Consider the following 13,512-nt stretch of genomic DNA (forward strand, 5'->3'; position numbering starts at 1 on the left):
ACATAGACAGATACATTTCTTTGGACAGATGTGATATGTTTTATTAGACCAACTATATACTTGGAAAAATTGTTCTTTGCAAGCCTTTGGGCACAAACACCTTCTAAGCACTCTCTATATGCCTGAAGAGGGGTGTTTGTGCCTGAAAGCTTGCAAAGAACAGTTTTTCCAGCTATGTAGTTTGTCTAATAAAAGATACCATACCTACCCATATCTATCCGGAAAGTTTTATGCCTTTCAGGTGACAGGAGGGAAAGGGGCCAGGGGCCTTAGGGATGCTCCCACATACTGGGCACCTCTGCTAAGGGGTCCACAGAGGATGACTATGATGAATCAGAAGTGTAGATAATATTCACACTTACAGTCCAAAGGGGTCTGTGCCTCCATTCAAAATTATTGTAGGGGTCTGCAAATGACAAAAAAGGTTTATAACTAGACTAAGTGTGAGACTTCTCCAAGCTAGCTCTAACAGGGATCAGCCTCACTGTGACTCACAGGGGAAGGTGCAACCAGGCCCTTACACTGGAAAGCTGGTCTGACTTGATCCCAAGTAGTCAGTGACAAATAGATCCTCCCTCAGAAACCTGGGATCCTGGTTTTCTCCAATTGAAAACAAAACAATCCCCAAATTTTTGGATTAAAAAAAGTAACCCAAAATCCACATTTGTCCATAATTAAAATGAGATGCCCCTATATCTAGCTAGCTAGCTCGCTAGCTACCATGATGTTTCATTCATGGAAAAATGTGAATTTTGGGTTACTTTTTAAAATGTTTAAATCATTTTTATGTGATAAAAATGAAACGCCACTAATATGTGTGTGTATGTATGTATGTATATAAATATATATGTGTGTGTGTGTTTATTTTGTAGGGGTGTGTGTGATATATATATATTTGTGGTGTTTCATTTTCATCACAGATACATTATTTGAAAATTTTAACAAGTAACCCAAAATCCACACTTTTCTGTGATAAAAATGAAACACCGCTTATATATATATGTGTGTGTGTATTTTTGTAGGTGTTTGTGTATATGTATGTATATAATATACATGTGTAAAGAAACACCGTGTGTGTGTGTGTGTGTGTGTGTGTGTGTGTGTGTGTGTGTGTGTACCCACATACACATGTGGTGTTTCATTCGCATCACAGAAAAATGTGGATTTGGGGTTGCTTGTTCAATTGGTAAATACTTTTTCTGTGATTTAAAATGAAACACCACTAACGTAAAGAGATTTTCATCACAGAAAAAAAATGTGGCTGTTGGGTTCCTCTTTTTTTAAAAAAAAAAATCACTGTATAGATATCTATATCTAGATGTCAGTGCTATTTCAGTTCAGTGACCGAAAAATGTGGATTTGGGGTTACTTTGTTTTGAATCCGAAAATTGGAGCTGTGTTGAAAGCGGAGAAAACCCCGCTCGCGTGTCTCGGGGGGTGCGGGTGCGGAGGGGGCGGGGCGGCCCCCGGGGGCGGGGGCGGGTAGGGCGCTCGCGCCGCTGCTGCCCGGGTTGCGGGGCGGCGTTGCGGAGCCCAGGCTGGGCTGGGCAGGCCTGCGCCTTTAAGAGGCTTGCAAGGAGCAGGGGGCCGGCCCGGGCTGCGCGCCTGTGTGTGTCTGGGCGCGGGCTCCTGCGCACTAGAGCTGCGGGCTGGGCGCACGGGGGCTGCGGCAGCGGCTGCAGCCATGGAGCTGCTGCTGGGGCTGGGGCTGGGACTGGGGCTGGGGCGAGCCGGCGGGCTGCGGGCGGGCGAGCGGAGCAGCAGCGCCCTGGAGGAGCTGGCCACGGAGCAGGAAGCGGAGGAGAGCCACCGGCAGGACAGCGTGAGCCTGCTGACCTTCATCCTGCTGCTCACGCTCACCATCCTCACCATCTGGCTCTTCAAGCACCGCCGCGTCCGCTTCCTCCACGAGACCGGCCTGGCCATGATCTACGGTGAGCCCCTGCCCGCCCCGGGCGACGCTCCCGCCTCTGCCCCGGGCAGCTCCAGGCCCGCCATGCCCTGCCCTGCCCGGGCCTCCCTCCCAGCCCTTCTGTGGTCCTCAGCAGACCCCCAAGCCGGGGCTGTCCTGCCAGCGGTGCAGCTGGCCCCTCCCACAGTGCTTCCCTGCTGCCCTCCAGGGCTGCCTGGGCTCCTCTGCCTTCTGGCCCAGGGGAGCGCTGTGCCAATGCCAGGTGGGGGCTCCGGTTTTATTAGGGCACCGTGATGGATAGCCCACAATTTTTTTTTACCCCAGGGTCAAAGGGGCATTTGAACCCTGGACAGCGCCCCAGTGTCGAGGTGAGTCTCTCACCTATAGGTGGGGGAAAAAAAGGGTGGGGGCACCTAGAGGAGCGGGCCTTCCAGCCCCACCATGCACAGGGTGCTGTGTCATTTCAGTGCCTGGCTTTATTTGGAGGAGGCTAGTGGGCATTTTGGGGGCTGTAGCTAGGTGGAAGGAGGCTGTCCAGAGAGGCTGTGGCATCTCCATCCTTGGAGGTTTTTAAGACCCGCCTTGGCTGGGATGATCTAGGTCCCTTCTCGCTCTCCTTTTCTAGGAGTCTGTGTGGCCTTTCTCCAAGCTGCCAAGAGATCTATAGGTGCATGGGGAGGAGGGAGAAGAAAAGTGAGCCACCTTATGGAAAGGGGAAGGACCTGTATTATAGTGTGAGCAGGTCAACCCCCCCCATTACATAACTTGCCTTTTGTGACTAGCTTTAGTTGGGGAGCTGCTATCACGGGCCATACAAAAAAGAAAACTGTTAGCCTGACACTTTATATGTAGTATACAGTGTCCAGGATGAGCTGTGGGTTGGAGTTTTTTTTGTTGTTTTTTTTTTTCCCTACCCCTTATAATTATGTTTGGTTACAGCTGCTATCTGTACCATATTGATGGTTGCATTAGAGTATGCGGGGCAAAGGGTTGCTCAGCTTGCTCTCTGCTTTTGGAAGGCAGGCTTGCTAAGAGAGCGTATTAGCAGGTCATCACGCTCGTGGCTTTGCAATACGTGTAACCCAGATACAGATCCTGTGCCTAGCCTTGCACAGGATGAAAAGAAACGTATTTAAACTTTCATGCTCTCGGTTAGGATAGCTATCTGCCAAGGAACTGCTGTTTTGTTATCGTTGGCAGCTTGTGCTTGTGGGCTACCAATTGATTGCAGTGAAATCAGATACCAGGAAAAGTTTGCACAAGGGCATCTGAAGTCTGCTGTGCTGAATAAGAAGCGAGTAGAACAGGCCTTGTCCTTTTACCTACCAAAGCAAAACCAAACCATACTTGGATGTAGAGCAATACTAACCTGCACATTTGCACAGTAGGTGTTTACACTTGCATTCAGCATCGCTAGTAATTTGACATGCAGTCTCATGGCTGTTGTAATTAATGACTGGTGCAAACGGGTTACAGGTAAACCTGTGTTGTTGTGTATATAAACCTGTATTAATTTCCTTTGATTTGTATGTGTAATTGGATTCTTACATACTTTGTTACACAGAGAACATAAACAGTTCTGATCAGAAGCAGTCATCCATTTAAAAATGACTTGTCTACCTTTGATTGGTTAGTATCTTACTGCCAGTAGCACTTCTTCTCTTTCATTAGGTAGGCCGGGTCTTCCAGGCTAGTGTGAAACACCTACTCAGAATTGCTTTGGGTAAGCTTATTCTTAGTAGGCACAGATGAAAATTTCTGTGCACAGGAAAAATGAACCATTTCCTTCCTGATGAGTATTAACTGCTTGTAAGATCCAAATGACTGCTTGTAAAGCAATGGAATTTTCCTCTGCTGATGTTTCTCTTAAACCATCCCAATCTCCTCTCCCTTGCTGCATTGCTGTGCATTTCATTGTATGTACTGTCACTGCTGAAAACTGGAAAACCAAAGGTTAGGGAGAGGGGTAAATTATGTACCAGTGTGTAGTACTTAGCAGTTGAATAACCCTCTGGTGTTGCACTGCAAGCATTAATTAGAGTAAAGATTAGGGTGATGTGAACATTACTTTAGCTGTCACCCAAATGCAGTCATTTTTAGAATTGCTTCAGGTAGAATTGTTTTAAGAACTGCTCAGCCTTATAAACCTGTTTTTTTCCCCTCGGTGTGCTCATAATGGAAATGTTATGGGTATTGAGAATTTAAATATACTTTTTTATACAGTTATTCATTTACTGTGTCGCTAAAATAGGCAAAACATTTATGTTACAAGCTTACAGGAGTATTTGAATGTATTATGATCACCTCTTCAGGTGTGTTTTGATAGAAAACAGGAAACTTTTTTTCAACTAGGGAAAACTTGGATTTTAAATTAAAGGACATTTTGGGCCTTAATACTAAAGATGGGTTCCTGGCTTCAAATCTGACACAAAGGTGATGAATGTCTATGTTATGTCTCAGCAAATGTACAGTATTTTATCTCATCTTGTACTGCAGGGAAACAATGCCATAAGAAATATCAACACATTTAATCATTGTATGGTTCTGGTGCATGACAATGTGGATTTTTTTTTTGAACTGCTGCATGTTTTGAAACATCTTGAAAAATGTAGTAGATGGACAATCTCTTGGTTTCAAGTTTATATTTTGGAGCATGTTCTTGCCATGTCATGGCAAACCTCTAGAGAGATGTTTGAATTAGTTTGGTTCTTTTTGCAGCTGCTTGTCCTTGTGCCAATAAAGCTATACCAGGGTCTGTCTGTCTGTCTTCATAAATATTCCAGGCTTTCTTTAGAACAAAGAAAACTGTGTAAGTACTATAAAAAATGTAACACAAAAAAGTATTATAATGTTTTATATTCTTTATACAGCAATTTCTTTGTCTGCCTCTTGCGCACACACATTCATATAGGGTATGGTGGTTATGCTGAAAGGAGGCATTTGGTGGGTGCTGAATATTTAGGGGGCATAAAACAACATAAATTAAACTTTTTAATTAAAAAAAAAAAAAAAGCATATTTGATAAACTGCTCTCCTGTGATGAAGGAGACTTACATGTTCACTTGCACACAGACATGGTCGTCTTAATCCAAAGAGTTTATAATTTTTTTGGGGAAAGGATCTATTACAAAAGAGTTTTAATCAAAAGTGATGTTTCTGGGGGGTCACAGAAGTATAAATGTAATGTATATAGAGCCTATATTGATGTTTCTTAGCTCTAAGCAAAGCATTCTAAATAGCTATATGCAGTAAATTTGGGTACAATACAAGGTGGAATCATTAGACCTGATTTCAGCAAGGAAAAAAGGATCCTGAAATGCCAGGTGATTTGTATTGCAGTGGTTGCTTATGCTATATCCACATGGGGCTTTCTACTTTAAAAAGAAGCTAATCTAATCCTTTCAAAGATTGGATTACATTCCCTGTCATCGGAGCACTAGTTTATAACAGTTGGTTTGGCTGCAAAGAATGAGTTGGTCTGTTAGCTGAATTCTCAAAGGGCTTTATAGGATCTACCCCAAATAAAATATTGCCCGTCTTAAGCTGAGCCAAATTCTAGGTCTTTCAAGTTGTTTTTCTGTTTTAAAAAATGTTTATGACTGGGTCAGGTTTTTCTTATACATTTAGACTTGTGTTATTTACAAGGAATATACATAAAGGCATAATTCCTTGAGCGTAGTAGGAATCGATAGGAACAGCTTATTTGCTTGCAGTCTCAAGCTTCGCTGTGGCCAGTTTTCTACCCATAAGTGTACTCTGTCAGGTCTTCTCAGCATTATAGTATTCTGGGCATGGCTTCCTTACTGCCACATATCTCCATTTCCATGATGTTTCTGCTGCCTCTTTCACTCAGACAGATAGCAGCAATCAAGTCCATCCCCATCTTTGCATTTATCAGCCCTGGGGAAACCCTTTGGACCAGATGGCCTGGCCACTGTCCATGTTAGCATGTGGTCTAGTTCATAGATGGTGGCTGTGCGCTGCGTTTGTCTGTCCCTAAACAAAGGGGCATTCAGTTGTTCCTTAGCCTGAATTGATGGTGACTGCCATGGCCAGCAGCTTCAATGAGATGGTCCGATTGCCCAGTTCTTACCATAAGAAAGGCTGCTGCCATATCCTGCCTATGAATGCCTGTCCATTTCCAGCATTGGAAAAATAGGTCGGGAGTAGGAGTGTGCATGTGTTCTGGGTCTGCCCATAGGTAGGGGTATTGGTACCCATGACAGGACTCCCTGACAGCTTGGCCCTGGTTGGCCTATTGGGGCAAATGCTCTACCTCTGCCTTGGAGGGAGAGAGAAAAGAGGACTGGGGAGTAAGGGGTGCTGGGTGTCCTCAGTATCTGAGAGAAATGTACAGCCATTCAAGTTAGTGTGAGAGAAGAGAGATCTTTATGGCTGGAAGCAATCTTTCTTGTGGACAAGCCAGTTCTCTTCCATAAGAAAGCCCTTGAACAGCTGGCTGTATGCTGTCTCTTTGTGCTGGGAGAAAGACTTGTAAATTCCAAGTTTACACATATAAAAAGTTATAGGGGGGAAAAGAGACAAAACTGAGGCTACGAACAGGCATTGCATGCGAGTAAGACCTCTGCCCCAAATATGAGCTGTAATATTTCGATGTCACTGTCATCTTTGGGCTTTAAATGTTTCTAGAATATTTTATCATTTCAGATGGAGGTGGTAGTTGTGTAATAACAATCAATTACATGCCAAGATGCATGTTTATAACACTAAACCCTGTGGATTAGACTGTAATTTGTGAGAGTGTGCAAAGTGCTGAATGTAACGAGGCTTTAACCTGAGACTTTGAGAGACTATACAAGATAAATATAATCACATGGACCTTGTGATATTCTGACTGAAGTCAATGAAAATTGTATATAGAGCAGTGAAGGAATTGAGTCCATGTGGAGAGCTGCATATAAAAGTTTCACAGGTGTGGTAGTAGTGATTCATTTCTCTTTACCTTGGCTTGCATCTTGTATGTAATGTATACCAGCCTATTTTTTAATTATTATTATTATTATTATTATTATTATTATTATTTTATTTTATTTTTTTTAATGAAAGTTCATTCAGCTTTATAGTTTGGTTTATGTAAATTTATTGGGGCATCGCTTCAGTCGATTAAAAGTAACTAACAAAACCTCCATACCTTTTTGGATAATCTTTCTGTAGATGCCCTCAAATCTCTTTCATATCATAGACCAAGTTGAGGTAATAAATTAGTCCATATGATATACCCTTACTTCTAAGCAATAATTCTTCTAGCTAATGGAAAACTGAGAATTTATTTAAAATGAGTATCAAGGAAATGGAATATCAAATGTAACAAAATGTTGAATTCATGTTAACTTCTTTCTATAGAGAAATCTTGTAGTTCTTCACTCGGTTGTGTAATTCTTCAGTGTTCACAGAGAAACCCATATGGCCAAATGTTCCAACCCTTCCCTTCCTCTCTTTTTTTTTTTTTTCTCCTTGCCACTACAGTGCTGTATATGATGATATTGGTCTCTGGACATCGTCTTGAATTTCCATGCTGTGATCAAAAGTGGCAGGTGTTGTAAGGGTATAGTAAATCTGGACAATAAAGCCACTTTTACTTAAGTGTCTAAATCTGGATTTAAGAGCATAACTTTAAGAACCCATATTTTCAAAATGTTCCCCTTCCTTTAGTGATCTGGATCTTCTACTAAAAAAATCAGTCTACAGTATTTCAAAGTAGATATCGCCAAAGCTGCTTCCCATGCACAAAATGCGATGCATGAATTTCTAGTTGTCCAGCTTCACAGCTTGCTTTCTGATTTGAAGGTCCAATCCAGTTTCAGTGATCCATTAGCACATTGCTTTACATCTATCACTTTATTTTGTTCAGCAATCTACTTCCCTGTTCCAAAACTGTACCATAAAGTGGAGGAATGCAGCCAAGTAGCTGCCATAAACTACTAATGTTACCACTGAAGTGTCTGAAGAAGGCAACTCTGCACTATGGTGCCTTCCATTTTATTAGCTATTCATAACAGTATAAGCTAGGGTATAGATCAGTTCTTTGTTTTTGGTTTTGGTTTGCTTTTGATAGTTTCTGTTCCCTATTAGACTCTTGATTACTTTGCTGAATATAATACCTGCTCTGGTTAGCTTGGGAAGAAAATATTGAGTTGTGCCTGTCTTCTGTGCAGGAAGACTCTGTTGGGCAGGTAGGGGCAGAACTACTATTTCTGAAACAGTTCTAGTCACTTTTTAAAAACGCCTTATCAAATTGTTATAGGTAGAAAGTATGGGGATGAAGAGAAAGCTATCCTTCTCTGGCTTAGGTCAGGTCTGGGCTAGAAAATTGTATCCAAGCACCAAGCCTATCCTACAGCGGCTGACTTTGCAAGTTTGCTGTAGCACGTGTGTTTTTGGCTGCCTTCCCTTGGGCAGCAAAAAGGTATGCCATGCTGTGGTTAGGCATTGCAATATATTCCAACTGCTGCCTGGAGTCCCACTACTTTTTGTGGGACTCTGCAGTGCTTTGTGGGATGCAAGCAGGTAGGTATTGTGGGAGCTTCGGGTCAACTCTCCACTATTTCCTTTTGTCCATCCCATGCTACTTCAATGCTGGTTTTCAGTCTTTGTCACGTTGCTGTCAAAACTTCGGCTGCTGCATGGGTCATCAGACTTCTCCTTTGTGTTTCAGAGATGGCCACCTGAACTTGTCTGTAAATGCAGAACTTCAACAACTATTCCTAAGGATCAATTATACCTGTACAGTAGAAAAAGATGAAGGGAAACTGAGGAGAAGTGAATGGTACATGAATAGAGCTAGATGCTGCAGGTATTTGCTGATCAGATGTATGTGATGGAACCATGCTTCTGGGCCTGCAATTGGGCACTGAGTAGTGAGACTGGATCATGATGCAAATCTAGCATAACCTGTAGCAGCTACAGAACTTCTTGAATGAGGACAGTTGCGCCTTGGAGTTGTGAACTCTGCTCACTGGCTCCACAATGTAGATGTCACAATGAGAACTTCGCTGACTGCAGAGAATTAGGTGGCAATTTAATTACAGAAGTTTGCAACTCTAGACTTCTATTAGTTGAGCAATCAGTTTAGTGAGGGGAAAAATGTAGAATGGAAGTGATTTGGCATTCAAAAATGCAAGGCCACTAATTGTAACCTATTGCACAGGATTGTGACACTAGAAAATACGTAGGAAAAAGAGAGGGTTTGATGAGTTTGCTTCCTTGTTGTATCTTGTTGCCTCTGCAATATCCAGTTGAACATCTTTAGTTCTTTGGGAATTCTGCAGCAGGGCTTCTATTGCTTTCAGTGTTTAAGGGGCTTCCTGGCTATGGTGTTCTAGTACCTTTTACAGGGAGAAGATGCTGCATACCAGAAGTCTTTTGGTCTGGCAGAGCCAGGCATAGCATCCCTTAATGGATAGATGCTTAATCCAGAAAACTTCATATTTGGAAATAAAGCACATGTGGAAGTGTTGGAGTCTCCATTCCTTGATGTCTTTAAATCTTTTAGAAAGGCACCCAGCTTTGATATGTTGTTTTAGTAAAATGTAAGTAATTGGATTCAAAACATGGGTAACTGGATGAAAGTCTATAATCTGTTTTGTACTGAAGATCAGATGGTCCCTTCCAATCCTTAACAACTGTGAATAAAATGGATATGATGTGTACCTAACACCTTCACTTAAATAAGAAAGCCCTGCTTTTCTTCTCATAGCACTGACAAAGATGAGAACAAAAGTCTGCTTTGTTTCCTTGTGAATGTCCTTCTGACATTATAGGTGTGCCAGTTCTGTTGTTTCATTATTTTTTAGATAAACAATGATCACTGAAGTATAATTAAAAGACTCTGGACACTGACAAAACTTTAAATAATCCCTTGCCTATAATCCTATCTTTGTTCCATCAATTCAGGTCACTTAGCTATTTCTGAGGCATATTATAACTTGGATATACCCTTTCCATGTGATTAATGGACCATCTGTTTGTTGATTTCAAAGTGGATATATCTATCCCCTTGAACTAGCCTCTCTCTCCCCCCCTCACCCTCCCCTGTCTTCCTATATATTATTTCTTGCATAGTGGCCCAACTTCAACTGGAGAGGTGGAGAATATCTTCTCTGCTCCCTGAGTACTCTCCTCAAAGGTGGGAAATATAGGTGTAACCCTCTTGGGCAGAACATACAAATGCTCTAACCTAGGGGTCAACAATGCTTTGCAGTAGGGAGAATATTCCTGAGTGTGGGCTGCTTCCAACTTGGCTAAAGCCAGAGTTGCAGTCGCCACTCTTTCTTGCAGCATTGCTTCTTATCACTTCTCAAACACAGGCCCTCACCACTAAAATCTCCTAAATCTACAAGCCAGATAAAATGACTTTGAGATGGATTGGGCCCGTGGGCCATAGGTTTGGTCACCTCTGCTCTAACCACTAGATGAAATGAGTAAAAACTGTGTATAGGTTGGGTTCCTCTTCTGGCTGGCTGTGCTTTGGAGAGTGGAGTTGATCATCCATTTCCAGAAGGGATAGCTTAGGTGCCCATCCCCAAGAGAAAGTTCTAGGCTGCAAACCCTATAAATGAACATTTTTCGAAGTGTGGGGCACGCTTCCTCCTGGGGGTGTGAAAAGTTCTTTGCAGGGGTATATGTATATCACAGTTGCCAGTTTTCTACCCGTGTACCCTCACTATTTAGCCACCATTGTTGCTGTCCCCCATTGCTAGCTGATGGCATTGAGCAGAATTAGCAGCACTCTGTGGTGGGGGGAATTGCTCACTGGAGCAGGTTTTTCTTGCTGCCAGCTTCCCCCCCCCCCCGACTGCTGCTTTGCCCCATGGAATATGGCAGAGGGGGAAACAGTGGCAGAAGCTGAAGTAGGGGAGTCCAAGAGTGCCCCGACCCTACTGTGGTGTGCTTGACCTTGTTATGGTATTGGTAAGCCAACAAACTTGGGGAAACGCTGCAGTAGGCACATTCTTACAGCCCACAGTTAGGCTGCTATGTACCTGAAACAAGTGGTATTTATTATACCCCCTGTTCAGCACTGTGAAGTATAGGGGTGGGCAAAATGTGGGCTGGATGTTGCCTGGCAGGCCATTCTATGTGGCTTGCAGAGCCCTTAAAACATTTAGAAAATTAATATTTAGCTGCCTCTGGCTGCCTGTCATGCAGCCCTCGATGGCTTGCCAAAACTCAGTGAGTGGCTCTCCACCCAAAATAATTGCCTGCCTCTGGTGTAATGGATAGTCCAGATTAGTCCATTGTTCTGAGTACTGTTATAAATCCCATTCTTAAGAGCCTAACTCCTTCCCATGCACTGTTTGTAGAGCTAAGGAACCTGCTCATGACTGTAGATTCTGCTGTGATGACCAAATATCTAAAAGTAGGCATGGTGATGCTTAGCTTGCCACATCTAAGTCGCATCCTTTGTGTACCCAACCTGAAGTAATGTAGGAGTAATCCAATTGACTTTCATTGTCATTTTAGAAGCTTTGAAAAATTCCCAGCTTTTATTTTTGATTCTTGGTGCATCAGGCTGGTTACACTAACTGCAGAATATTTTTTCCCTATTCAAATTATATTGCATCTATGTTGTGAAGATATAAACAAGTTATTTGTTTTAGAGTATTTTTGCTAAAGATTAAGGAGATATTTGGTTGTTTTCATCATATAAGATCTTTCCTAATTAACTACCAAATGATTGGTAATCTAGTTTAAAATCTGCCCTTTTTTAAAATGAAAAAGTGGCTGCAGAATGCAATTATCTAGATGAGCAGGAATAAGAGAGGATTTAAAATTGCTTTTTCATGCAGGGAAATCAGACCTTGTTTTACCTTGGGAAAGTCCAAAATTCTCTGAAAGCTGTAGGGAAGAGGCTGTTTTTTTTTTTTTGTCGAGGCAATAATTGAGGGTAAAAGGTGAGACTGTAATAAGATTAACTGTACTGCTTATCTTGGAGAGTTGAGTAGCTTATCTTTCCTCTTCCTTTCCTCCTCAAAGTTCTTTAATCCTGTTCAAGGTTTCAAAGATCAGATTTACATTGCAACATTTTCTTGGCTAGAAATACAAAAAAAAAATAAAAAAATTGCACCCTATAGCCAGCATCGTTACACTGGCAAAGCCCCTGCAGTAGCTATAACTACACCAGGGTTGAGCAGTTAAGGAGTTTTGGTGAGCTGTTGTGGTCTGGGTCACTTCCCCTTCTCCCTTCCCATATGTAACAGCTCACCAGAGCTCCCTAAGTGGCCCTCTGGTCCAAATAATTCCCTACCCCTGATCTGAGGACAGAGAGGTGAGTGGACAAAAGGTAGGGGAACCTAACCTTGGTTTCTCCATTCTCCCTGCACCCCCTCCATCCCCTGCCCTGAGTCCCCAGCACACAGCCAGGTCAAGCAGGAGCTACTGTAAGTCAAGCTGGTGTGGCTGCCTGCTTGGGCCTCAGGGTATGGTGTGGTGGGGGGTGCAGGGAGAAGTTGGGGACACGGCATGGCACTGGCCCAGTCAGGCCCAGATAACTTGTGGCTCCTGGCCCTCTTCCTGCATCCGCCCTGCCCTGAGACCCTGGCCGTGTGGCTGGGTTTGGCAGGAGCCATGCCAGCTGCACCTTCTCCCAGGCCCCTGCCTAGCAGGCCTGCATAACTCATGGCTCTCTTCCCCCTGCACTGCCCCCACCAGTGGGGAGAACCTTACCTGAGCTTCAGCTTGCTGGGGACTGGGCTGTCCAGTCTGCAGATGGCTGCAGGGTTGGAGCTGCACACAAACAGCCTCGTGCTTTGGAGAGTGGAGTTGACGCTCGGGTCTTAGAGCGTACCCGAGGGGCTGGGGAGTAGGCCAGGCTGCAGAGGGGAGTGCCTGCTGGTGCTGTGGCCAGCTCGTGTGAGGAAGGGAGAAAGGTGAGAGATGCCAAAAGCCAGGGCAGCTGAGGAGCAGCCGTCGGCCATATAGAATCATTTGGTGGGTTGGATCTAGCCTGTGGACCGTACTTTGCCCACCTCTGATCCATACAAATGGACAAACACTTTTTTTTGGCTTGGTTTGTCACTTGGGGAGCTGGTGTAGCTATGCTGACAGAAAAGCTACTGTTGGTGTTTGTTGTCCCCTCTAGGGGTTTCTGCTGACATAGCTATTATGTGCTAGTTACACTGGCAGGGGCTCTTTTTTTTACCCTGGGTTGGTCTTCTCTGGGCTACTCCCCCTCTACCTTTGGAATCTCTGAAGGCTTGCCTCTACTACAGTGTCTAAATGTAGCTGCTCCATTGATAAAATGGTTTGAATGGCTGACAGCATAGTTGGAACACTTTTATGGCTTGTAATTGTGAGACCTACAAAACTGCATACAACTGCATGCCTCCCTTCTACTGTCATACATTTTGAGTTCTGGGGAGAGACTGGGACAATGGTCATATAATGGAGCTCTGAATTTGACTGGGGTCTGTGCGCTGATGTAATATAAATGCAACTTGATCATCTGGTACTTTTTTTTTTTAATGAATAATACTGCTGTGCCTCCCCCTGTATCTGTGTTCTTGTAACAGGCTGGCCTTTTACATCAGAACTTTCTGCTGGTTTTTGCTGTCCTGTTCTTCCATAAAAGAACTAAAAAG

The 13,512-nt window shown here is 43.5% G+C and overlaps 1 protein-coding gene across 1 annotated transcript in view; it reads left to right on the forward strand.

Annotated features, from left to right (window-relative positions):
- Window positions 1–1,621: 1,621 nt before the first annotated feature.
- SLC9A7 (solute carrier family 9 member A7) overlaps window positions 1,622–13,512 on the forward strand; it is a 105,898-nt gene continuing 94,007 nt past the window's right edge. Inside the window, 1 exon segment of the mRNA XM_090064713.1 lies at window positions 1,622–1,934. Within this exon segment, the coding sequence (XP_089920839.1) occupies window positions 1,685–1,934 (250 nt within the window). The 5' untranslated portion in view covers window positions 1,622–1,684.

The sequence above is a fragment of the Crocodylus siamensis genome, chromosome 1, assembly GCF_052110815.1.
Source record: "Crocodylus siamensis isolate JL-2025a chromosome 1, ASM5211081v1, whole genome shotgun sequence".
Lineage (NCBI taxonomy): Eukaryota > Metazoa > Chordata > Crocodylia > Crocodylidae > Crocodylus > Crocodylus siamensis.